Source organism: Ipomoea triloba, chromosome 9, assembly GCF_003576645.1.
Source record: "Ipomoea triloba cultivar NCNSP0323 chromosome 9, ASM357664v1".
NCBI lineage: Eukaryota > Viridiplantae > Streptophyta > Magnoliopsida > Solanales > Convolvulaceae > Ipomoea > Ipomoea triloba.
Genome location: NC_044924.1, coordinates 10208071 through 10220811, shown reverse-complemented (window position 1 = coordinate 10220811; position 12741 = coordinate 10208071). Strand labels below are relative to the sequence as shown.

General features: G+C 32.1%; 1 protein-coding gene across 1 annotated transcript; it reads left to right on the top strand.

Annotated features, from left to right (window-relative positions):
• The first annotated feature begins 4361 nt into the window (after positions 1-4361).
• Positions 4362-6863, top strand: LOC116030737 (cytochrome P450 76A2-like). Its single transcript, XM_031273058.1, has 2 exons — positions 4362-5299; positions 5981-6863. Exons 1-2 carry the CDS (start codon positions 4409-4411, stop codon positions 6596-6598), a joined length of 1509 nt encoding a protein of 502 aa, XP_031128918.1. The 5' UTR covers positions 4362-4408; the 3' UTR covers positions 6599-6863.
• Positions 6864-12741: the final 5878 nt, after the last annotated feature.

The following is a 12741-nucleotide window of genomic DNA, read 5'->3' as shown; positions in this document are numbered from 1 at the left end:
GATGATGGGAGTGGGTTCGAGCCTCAGTAGAGGCAACTGTTGTTGTTGGACCATTGAGATGGAGATCAGAGACATTGTCTCGAATAAATAATAGTAGACAGGCAAAACCTTATCCATGTTAAGCATATATATTAATGTAAGAGTCACACTTGTGTGAGACCGTTTCATGGATCCTTATCCGTGAGACGGGTCGGGTCAAAGCACCATGCAAATGTCAAATATAACACTAATAAAAAATACAATTTATGCTACTTATAAGAGAAAAAGTAATATATTTTTCACTCATAAGGGCAAATATAATACTTTTGAGGAAAAATGTAATACTTTTAAATCGAAATGTAAAAGTATTGTATTTTCCCTTAAAAGTATTACATTTACCCTAATAAGTAACAAAAATTTTATTCATGATTAGTATTACATTTGAGCATATAAGTGTGACATTTGCATCTTGACCCGACCCGACCCGACACGTCTCATGGTGAAACGGTCTCACACAAGTTTTTGCCTAAATGTAAATGTCCAATTCAATTCGTGAAAGGTCATGTGTTTGAATTTTTGCGTCGCCCAATAAAAAAAGAGACTATAATTCACATGTTGTTTGGAACTCATCAAAAAGTAATCGTCTCGCACACGTGATTGGGGAGACATGTTGAACATATATATATATATATATATATATATATATATATATATATATATAAATGTACAATCCAGCTATTAATTTAGACTTTTAGTTGAGATGAAATACATGCTTCAATTATCCATAATGGATGTGAATTCGTGAATGCATAATGTGAACAATTTATTGATATTTGGTTCACATTATTAATATTTGGTTGTCAATTTCAAATATAATTATGGACTACTTTTCCTCCCATCAATAACCACCAAGTAGCAGCTTGTAGCAAGTCCCCTCAAGCAAAAGGGATATGTGGTGCAAGATAAAGCCGTAGATGAACTATACTCTATCCGTCTCGAAGATATATCGACAATGCAACTTGGCAAAATGTCAACTTACATTTCTTTTTTCTTAAAAGTAAAATTAAATAGTTAAAAGACAATGCATTTTTTATATTCCATGTTACATTTTTGAAAGTTTTACATTTTTAATTTCTCAATTATTTTCTTCTAGTCATTTTAATTCTTAATTTTTTGTTGTTATAATATACTCCTAACTTTTCAAAAAAGTTGCAATTGTAATCCTTAAAGCAACGTAACTTAACAAGCACGTTAACCTATTACCTATATAGAGTTTTACTTAATATAAGGATAGTTTAGTAATTTTATCTACAATCTCAGTATTTCATATACATAATAGAAATCTTGATTTTAACTTGTTCATGCAAGGAAAACTAGGAATGATGTATCATATCACAATTGAAGAGAAAATATTTGTTAAAAAAGATTGTAAATTCTCTATTTTGCATATGAAATACTAAAACTGAAGAAATTATAAAGGAAAAAATAATAATAATTTACTAAAATATGTAATATGAAAAAAGAAATAAAGATACACAAAATTTAAATGATCTTAATATTTTGGATAAACTATAGTGAAGACAGAATCAACTGTAATGGTGTAATTATTAGACTGAGTTTATTAACTTTCGAAAAGTTGGTATAAATTCAAATATTACAATCCCAACATGTAATTACAGATTCAATACTTATGAAGATTATAGTATGAAAATAGTGAAGAAGAAGAGTCTTTGTAACTTGATCGGAGCTACAACTCTACAAGAGTAAATATTTGCATTGAATCAAGTTTCGAGTTTCTTTTTTGAATGTTCCAAAATTTCTTTTTAAGAGCTAAAGATCTAAAGGTCTAATGACACCCAGTTGCACCTCCACATGGGAGAGTGGGTTAGTAAATGAAGTAAGTCTAGCCGGGTATTTGAGCTTGCTTGTCTTCTAACCTTCCCCTAATCTATTATAAATACTTATTTTCTTGTATATAATAGTTAGATTAATCGAGCTATCTATCAACTTCTAAACTCGGAGAGTGAAATATTATTTATCCCAACTAAAGTGTATTTAATTATGACTGCTAAAGTATGTTCTTAAATCTCGACTTTTACAGGGTGTTTGGTTGGAATGAAAGAATTAGGATGGAAAAGAATTTTAATTCAATAAGAAAAATAATAATGTTGGAATAGAGTGAGAATTCAAATTACATTGTTTGATAGGAAAGAATAATATAATTATTAGGAATGAGAACGGAAGAAGTGGTATAAAAATTAAAATGTCATTGCGTAATAATAATACTAATAATAATCAAGGATAAAAAAAAATTTATTTCTTTTTTCCTTTTCTTTTCCCATTAAATTATAATTCATTTAGGAAAAGATGAATTACCAATTCAACAAGATGAGAGAATTGCGCCAAAGACCTTGTGGTCAAGTGGCATCCGGTGTCCCGATACTGTTGACTCGTTGTGCTTCAGTAGGTTGAAAAAGTAGCTATGAACAGATACTACATTGTAACAGAGTCAGTTAGTACTCAAAAAGAAAGCTAGCAGAATTGCAATTCTCTTAAACTAAACGTAACATTGTGATTCAAGTGACAAAAAAATTATGTTAAAATTAAATTGTAAATACATCCAATCAAAAACCCATCAATAGTGACTAGTGTGCCGCCCACGAGAAAATGTCTATCCACGTGGTTTCACTTTCTATGGCAATTATTGTAGGTTGATCCACCATATGCAAGAGTAATCAAATCTTAGATATAGGGAACACCGCACTTTTGGCGTTGAATTTTTTTTCTCTTTTAAAAATTTGGTTTCTATAACATACTATCTTTTTCTTCTCAAAAAAAAAAAAAAAAAAAATACGGAGTAACATACTATCTTTTGTTTCCAAAAAAAGTTACCGTAAGTTATCTTAATTATTTATAATATTACATTTTTAGTCACTAGTTTTATATGATTGTAAAACTTTATTAATATATGATGTTATTTTTATAATTATAATCATATTAATATTCACGGTTAAAATGACGTTCACATGGAAATAATGAAACTTTAATCATAGATATTGATTTTAAATTCTAAATGACACAAATAATCTCATAAAAAAAGTTTACTAATGGAGTTTGATAATTATATAATAGGAGGGAGTGGAAGTGCAACATGTAATAGACAATTACGGGACTTAATATGTTTAAATCAATTAACATTGACCAAAATTTTAAAAGTGAAACAAACTAGGGACCAAAAATGTTACTTTCCAATTAGATATATTTATTATTTAATACTTCTTCTGTCTCATTTTATGTGTTTGGTTCGGTTAACGAGATTTGACTGAAGTTACTTTTAATTTAATTATTCATAATATTAAGTTTAGTATTATATTAGTATATAAAATTTATATATTTAAAAACTATATTAAAAGTATTATTAAACACAATCAAATTTAAAAATAATTTTTAAAAATTACTAAAGAAAATAAACAAAAAGAAAGAATTGGTTTGACCAATGGATTGTAAACATGACAGTTAAAATGAAACAGATGGTGTATACATGAGGATTAGGGTCCACAAATTATATCGTGGATTAGGTCCACCATGCAAATTATATCATGTATTAGGGTTCACTATGTACATATAATTAACACATTATGTATTTATGTATATGCCTTATAATCCTAGTCAGCAAAAGACCACAATGAGGTAATTAACCAACTTAAATTGCTCATAAGTATGGTTTACTGGGAAGCTCACCGTCATTACCTATAAGTGTCCTCTAGGTGAAACATAGTTGTAGCCTTAGTCGACAGACCACAAGGTCATAAACCATCCTAGGATCTTGCAAGAAGTTAAACTTGGAAGTTCATGATTACCAAACTAATTGTCTCACCAACTTGGTTAGGGTTACCCTAAGTTATTTATGGTTGACCAATTCAAACTAAAAATGTCAAAGGGCAGTTGTTACGGGAATTGAGATTGAAATTTTATGGTTATCAAATCAATTGTCCGACCAACTAATTAAGTTGGAGTACGTGCCCAATAGTTTTGTAACATTTTATTGGAAGGAATTAATTAATTAACGCTAGAAGGATATAAATAATATACTTAATTAGTTCTAGCCATATGTGTTTAAAAATTAAACTTCCAATACTGAACTTTTGGAGGTCGTTGAGAAGAAACAAAAAAGTCTTAAATTAAAGTCTAGACATGCAAGCCAAAGTCTCCATTATAGATTTATAGTGACGTTGGGCATTTTGAATTAATAAAAATAAAAAAACCACTACTTAATGGGGATAGACATTGATATGAAATGTAGATATGAAATGTTGTAGATTCCTTTAATAGTAATGTCTATATATATAGTGGCAATTGGCCAATTACAATGGGAGCACAAAATTAAAATACAAAGAAATCGAAAGTAGTGGAGTATATCATACCTGAAATGGGGTCTCTTCTTCTATTCATTATCCTTTTATTACCACCATTGATGTTCTTGGTGTTTTTCCCAAGAAAATCATCAAAATCCTATAAGCTACCTCCGGGGCCCCGGGGCCTGCCGGTTATAGGCAACATGCTAGACCTAGGACCCGAACTGCACAAAACAATGGCAGGTCTGAAACAAGTGTACGGCCCCGTTGTTTGGCTAAGGATAGGCACCATAAACACCATGGTTATCCAGACCGTGGAGGCCGCTACGGAGCTGTTCAAGAACCACGACGTCTCCTTCGCGGATCGCAGAATCGGCGACGTCAACAGGAGCAACAATTACGCCGACGCCTCTCTGGCGCTGGCCCCCTACGGGGCGTTCTGGCGGGTGCTACGGCGGATCTGCAGCTCCGAGATGTTCACTGGCCGGAAAATGAACGACACGGCGGGTATTAGGAGAAAGAGCGTCGACGACATGCTTATGTGGGTTGAGAAAGAAGGGCATGGGGGTAGTGTTGAAGTGGCGCGTTTCGCTTTCCTGGCGTCGTTTAACATGCTGGGGAACGTCGTGTTGTCGCGTGACTTAGCGGATCCTGAGGCCGAGGTAACCTCGGAGTTCTTCAATGCCATGACGAGAATCATGGAGCTGTCGGGGCGTCCCAATATCTCCGACATCTTCCCTTGTCTTAGGTTGCTTGATTTGCAGGGGTTGAGAAGGAAGATGGGTCGCGAGACCGGGATAACAATGGGAATCGCTTCGTCGTTCTTGAAGGAACGCATGAAAGAAGGAGCTAATGATGACAGAGAAAATCCGAAAGATTTCTTGAGCGTACTGCTTGAATTCAAGGGCAAAGGAAAGGACGAACCGGAGAAGTTATCAGAACATGAAATTCTTGTACTCATACTGGTAATCATTAAGTCCTTTATTAGTTTCTAAAACAGTGAAGCCAAGTTAGTCAACTAGTAAAAGCCTAGATAGGATTAATTTTGATACCAAACTAAAATATGTGTTACATTTTAATTAAAATCCTAAGCTGATAGTTAAATACTTAAACTATAGTCCACTTATGACTTGATAACGGCAAGGTTTTAAGTTTGACTTCGGGGAAATGACTTATTGATCTTCTTAATTACTTTGAATCCGTCAGCTAAAAGTAACCCGTGTTGCAAAAATCCTGCTTAGGCGTCGGCTGCCAGTCTAGTGTATCACCATAATCGGTAGTCTAGACGATGGCCTAGGCAGTCTAAGCGCCGCCTAGGTCGCTTAGGCGCTTACCAAGTGGCTTAGGCACCAACTAGGCAACTTAGACAACTGATTAGCTATTGTTTTTTTTTTTTATAGGTTATTTTACTCAAAATCTCAAAACAATATCGTTTTAAGCAAAATAACGCTAAATTATTCAAACTCTAGATGCTTTTTTAAATTAATATTTATTATTTTAGTATCTTACCATTTTCTAATCTTTGTGACCTAGAGTTGAGTTTACCAGTGCACAGCTTCAAGTAGTAACTACAATTTGCCATGTGATCCAAAAAGAAAATCCAATGATCAACTAATTAAAATCTAGCTTGGTTATTATTGTTGCAGGAGATGTTTTTAGCGGGCACAGAAACGACAAGCAGCACGGTCGAGTGGGCAATGTCGGAGCTTCTGAGGAACCCCGAAGCAATGGAGAAGGCGAGAGCAGAGATTTCAAAGGTGGTCGGATCAGACAAGAAATTCGAGGAGAGTGACATCGACAACCTGCCATATCTACAAGCAGTGGTGAAGGAGACATTTCGTCTACATCCTCCGCTCCCTTTCCTGCTACCAAGAAAAGCAGTTCAGGACACGAAGTTCATGGGATACGACGTGCCAAAAGACACGCAAGTGTTGGTGAATGTTTGGGCAATTGGAAGAGACCCAGAATGTTGGGAAGACCCATTGACGTTCAAGCCTGAGAGGTTTCTTGGCTCAAATATTGACGTAAAGGGACAACATTTTGAGCTGATACCCTTTGGGGCTGGTCGGAGAATCTGTGTTGGGCTTCCGTTAGGCCACCGTATGACTCACTTCGTCCTGGGGTCGTTGCTCCACCAATTCGACTGGGAAGTTGAGCAGTCTGTTGATCCCAAAACTATGGATATGAGGGACAGGGTGGGAACCACATTGAGAAAGCTCCAACCTTTGAAAGCAATACCAAGAAAGCGTGTGATTGGAAATTAAACTTATAGATGGGCATGCATGGTTCATCCGCATATCATATTATCATATTAGCCTTCACAAAATCCCTGTAAGGGTAGCCTGAGTGGCAAGACCAAGACGCTCGCGGCCGTGAGGTCCTGAGTTTGAAACCGTCTGCCACCCGGGTTCGCCACCAAATATTAGCCTTCACAAAAATAATATGTAAAACAATAAAAAGATAATACTCAATTATGCCATTCATAATTTCTCAATCATCAATAATTCATCCGAAATATCTTTTAACGTATCATAGTATGCAAACTTTAAACAATTTAATTTGGTCATCGGTTTAGCCAGGGGGATGATTGAATTAGGTAAATTTTGTATAATTAAATGATCATTTTTGTTGAATTAATAATTAAGAATCAAATTAAGAATTATGTTATAATAGAATGACCATTTTAAGTATTAACTCTATAACCTATACAATATATAAAAGAAAAATCCTTTTATTTCATTTTTCCGCCCAAACTTTTGTAGTCAATTAATTAATTATTTTATTGGTCAAATAATTAACAAAGCTTATTTGGTAAGAAAATATAAAATGGAAATTAACTAATACAAATTACTATACATATATTATTAATACAAATTACTATACGTATTTACTAATTAAGCCATTTTATCACCATTTATTACCATAATTTTTTACCAACAATTAATAGTATTACTATCTTCTCACATTTTATCTCCATAATTTATGACCTTTTAATGGGCTATTTTTATATAAGGTAATTAAGTACTACAAATTAGTATACACAACATTTTCTCCATTGATTAACCTATTTTAAAAGTTTATATTATTACTCCATTTCACACCTTTTAATTGCCTATTATTATATACGCTAATTAATTCAATAATTAGACAAATTACTACATATATTAAGCAATTTGTCACCTTTTATTACCATAATTTATTACCTTTTAAGACTATTCCATACTACAAATTAGTTATACCACATTTTTTTTTCTTTTGATTAGTCTATTTTTAAAGATTTCCTAATATACTTCTTATCTAATGAATTTCAATACCACTATATAAATCATGCAACCAATTCCACATCTCCCACTCCGTCTTACCACTTTAGCCACCTAAACAAAAAAAAAAAATCTACATATAATGACCCCTATTTTTGTGTTGCTAAATAAGATAAATGCCTATAGTACTACGTGGCAATAAAGATACAATTGATTCGTCTTTACGAAGTCAAGAACAACTGATGAGCAAACTTAGAATATGTGGTTGAAGATGTGGAGGTATATATTCTTATTTACATTTAGCATACTTTTATACCAATCCATTGACATATTGTTTACTTAAATATGTCCTTAAGGAATAGTTTTACCATATTTTTCTTACGGATTTCATCAATTAGTATTAGTAAATACAACATATTTGAATCATTTACATTGTAGCTCATGAAATGATCAAGATACAAAATGTGCTTAGTCATTGATGCATTTGATTCTGAACTATTATTCACTCCATATTTTAGTTGATTTTGATAGTTATTGCCTAATTCTTGATGGGAAACTGATACTCTTTATATATTTGGTGTCTACAGGTGAAACTGTCTAAAATGAGTAGCAAAGGAAGAATTTGGAATGTTTTGGATCAACTTTGGAAGAAAAGGAAACAAGAATAAGAATTGGAAGTTGCCTCATGGGCCCAAGGCCCATCTATCTGCTATATATTTTACATATTTTCTACAATTTAGGGAATTCCGAGGCCTAGTTTAGTTTAGCTTATTTTTCCTTCTCTTGAGAGTTTTTCATAGCATAGAATAGCTCAGATTTACACACTTTAACTCGTTTACAAGCTTGGAATCGTGGATTGGATTTGAATTACTCTTCAAGTTGTTAGTAAAGTTCTTCTCTTTATTCTTTTATTTCTCAGATTCGTTGCTATGATTTCAATGTTTCATTCTTGCTTTGCTTTAGTTACTCTAATTATGAGTGAGTAGTTCGTTTATGGGTTTAGATTAGGGATCTATTGCTATTCTTGATGCTCAATTTGTGATTATTGCATAAAGAGATTGAATTGTTCACCTAGAGTTTATGTTGAATTGGGGATTGAATTCTTCTTGTTATTAATTGATGACCACAATTGATTACTAGTTTAGGAGAGGATTTCATTACAACGAAAGTTGGGTGAAAGACTCGAGTCTTACTAGTTTCAACCTAATTTTTCCTATTATGAGAATAGGGGTAATTTGGGGGCTTACAATGCTTTAGTGTTTAAGGTTATGATTGATGCATCACAAAAGTGGGACAATCTTAGCCTAATTCTGTTTATTGATTACGAAAGTAGTTGAACTGAATTCTTGAGTGCATTACCCATAAATTCCTAGGTTAATTGTTCCTCCCCTAATTCTAAGGTTGTTAGAGCATCAAGATTGCAATGCCCCTAATCTGACTCATTCTTTTATCATATAGTTTATTCCTCAATTAATTTGCATTCCTTTTATTTTTCATACTTCATCATCATTTATTTGGATTCTAGTGAGTTTCCATACTCCGTAGTAAACAAGCAAAACTTTATACACGTTGAGCATATATATAATATATAAACGTAAATTTGTAATCTAACTATCAACTTAGCGCCAAAGACCTTGTGGTACGGTCTAGTAGAATCCGGTGTCCCGGTTTACACTCCCACATGGATGATGAAAGTGGCATGGGTTCGAGCCTCAGTGGTCCACGTGTTACTTGAAGCCTATCAAAAAGTAATCGGCTCGTAAATGTGAGGGGCAACTGTGGACTTAATCTTTCAGTTGAGATGATGCATAATGTGAACAATTTATTGATATTTGGTTGTCAATTTCAAATATAATTATGGACGACTTTTCCTTCCATAGCAAGTCCCCACAAGCAAAAGGGATATGTGGTGCAAGATAAAGCCGTAGATAAACTATACTCTATCCTCCTCGAATGTCAACTTGCCAAAATGTCAACTTACATTCTTTTTCTTAAAAATAAAATTAAATAATTAAAAGGCAATGCATGTTTTATATTCCATGTTATATTTTTGAAAAATTTTACATTTTTAGTTTCTCAATTATTCTCTTCTAGCCATTTTAATTCTTAATTTTTTATTGTTATAATATATCCCTAACTTTTCAAAAAAAAAAAAGAAAAAAAAAAGAAAAAAAGAAGAAGTTACAATTGTAATCTTTGAAGCAACGTAACAAACACATTAACTTATATAGAGTTTTACTTACTATAAGGTTAGCTTAGTAATTTTATCTACAATCTCAGTATTTCATATACATAATAAAGATCTTGATTTTAACTTGTTCAGGTAAGAAAAACTAGGAATGATGTATCACAATTGAAGAGAAAATATTACGAAAAAAAGATTGTAAATTCTCTATTTTACATATGAAATACTAAAACTGAATAAACTATAAAGGAAAAAATAATAATAATTTACTAAAATATATAATATGAAAAATGAAATAAAGATACAGAAAATTTAAATGATCTTAATATATTGGATAAACTATAGTGAAGACATAATCAACAGTAATGGTGTAATTATTAGACTGAGTTTATTAACTTTCAAAAAGTTGGTATAAATTCAAGCATTACAATCCCAACATGTAATTATAGATTCAATCCTTATGAAGATTATAGTATGAAAATAAAGAAAAAGAAGAGTCTTTTTATATATTTTTTTTGCAAATACTACTGACTCTATTACAATGCAGTATCGTAACCTCCCGTATAAAGGAAAGGGTTTGATGCCACTGAACCACAAGATCCTTGGCAGAAGAGTCTTTTTAACTTGGAGCTACAACTCTGCAAGAAGAAATGTTTGTATTGAATAAAGTTGTGAGTTTCTTTTTTGAGCGTCCAGAGTTATATTTACAATGAGTTTTAAATTAGAAGTAGTTATTTGATTAGAAATGATATTCCATGTATTTTGATCATGTGTTTTGTCATAACATTGCTTCAATATAATATTTGATATGTTATAACTACCTATAACATCATTCTAAAAATTTAAGAGAGTGGGTAAGTCTGGCCGAGCATTTGAGTTTGTCTCCTAACCTTCCCTTAATGTACTATAAATATTTATTTTCTTGTATATCGTAGTTACTAGCTAGACTAATCGAGCTATCGATCAACTTCTAAACTCGGCGAGTGAAATGTTATTTATCCCAACTAAAGTTTATTTAATTACGACTGCTAAAGTATGTTCTTAAACCTTGACTTTAACAAGGCGTTTGGTTGGAAGAAAGGAATTAGAAGGAGAAATAATTATATTCAGTGAGAAAATAATAAGATGAGAATAAAGTGAGAATTCAAATTACATTGTTTAGTATGGAATAATAGAATTATATTAGGAATGAGAATGGAAGAAGTGATATAAAGACTAAAATGTCTTTCTGTAATAACAATACTAATAATAATCAAGGGTAAAAAAATCATTTTCTTTCTTTTTTGAGTACTAATAATAATCAAGGGTAAAAAATCATTTTCTTTCTTTTTTGAGTACTACTGACTCTGTTACAATGTAGTATTTGTTCAATACTAAAATCATTTTCTTTCTTTTTTGAGTACTACTGACTCTGTTACAATGTAGTATCTGTTCTTTTTGAGTACTACTGACTCTGTTACAATGTAGTATCTGTTCAATACTAGTACTACTGACTCTGTTACAATGTAGTATCTGTTCAATACTAATAATAATCAAGGGTAAAAAAATCATTTTCTTTCTTTTTGAGTACTACTGACTCTGTTACAATGTAGTATCTGTTCTTTTTGAGTACTACTGACTCTGTTACAATGTAGTATCTGTTCAATACTAGTACTACTGACTCTGTTACAATGTAGTATCTGTTCAATACTAATAATAATCAAGGGTAAAAAAATCATTTTCTTTCTTTTTGAGTACTACTGACTCTATTACAATGTAGTATCTGTTCAATACTAATAATAATCAAGGGTTCTTAACCTACTGAAGTTAACAATTGCCTCCACTGAGACTCAAAACCACTCACATCATCCATGTGGGACTGTTAACCGGGATACCGGATGCCACTAGACCACAAGGTCTTTCCTTTTCCCATTGAATTGCAATTCATATAGGGGACGGTATGAATTGCAATTCAACAAAATTAAATGAGGGGATTGCAATTCCCTAAAACTAAACGTTGTAATTTGAGTTAGCCCAAAGAATTGTATTGTAATTGAATTGTAAATACGTCCCACCAAACACTCCATCAATAGTCTGCCGCCCACCCCCACCTCTCCCCCCGAACACAATTGTAATTCCCTTTCAACACAACTGCAATATCGGTCATGACCATGGTCCACGCTATAACAACTGGAGAAAATGTCTATCAATGAGGTTTCACTTTCTTTGGCAATTATTGTAGGTTGGATCCACCATATGCAAGTGTAGTCAAATCTTAGATATAGGGCAAATTATTGCATGCACCATGGTCCCACACAGCTGTGTGGGACCAAAAATAAAAAGTACATTATTTTTTGTACTAAAGGTACATTATTTTTGTACTGTAGGTACATTATTTGATAGTATATATCAAATAATGTACCTCAGTACAAAAATAATGTACGTATAATAATGTACATACAGTACAAAAATAATGTACTTTTTATTTTTTGGTCCACACAGCTGTATGGACCATGGTCCATGCAATAATGATTGGCTTGTTTCCAAGAAAAAGAATAAAAAAACGTTTCTGTAAGTTAAGTCAACTTAAGTATTTTATAATATACATTTTTAGTCACTAGTTTATATAATTAAATTTTATTAAATATATGATGTATTTTTAAATTATAATCACATCAATATTCACCGTTAAAACGTTCACATATAAATAGAAACTTTAACTATAGATATTGATTCTAAATACAAAAAATAATCTCATAAAAAAAAAGTTTACTAATGGAGTTTAATAATTATATAATAGGGGGAGTGGAAGTGCAACATAATAGACAATTAAGGGACTTAATATGTTTAAATCACTAACATTGACCAAATTTTTAAAAGTGAAACAAACCAAGGACAAAAATGTTATTTTCCAATTAGATATATTATTTATTAATACTCTTCTGTCTCATTTTAGTGTCTAGTTCGTAACGAGATTTGCTGA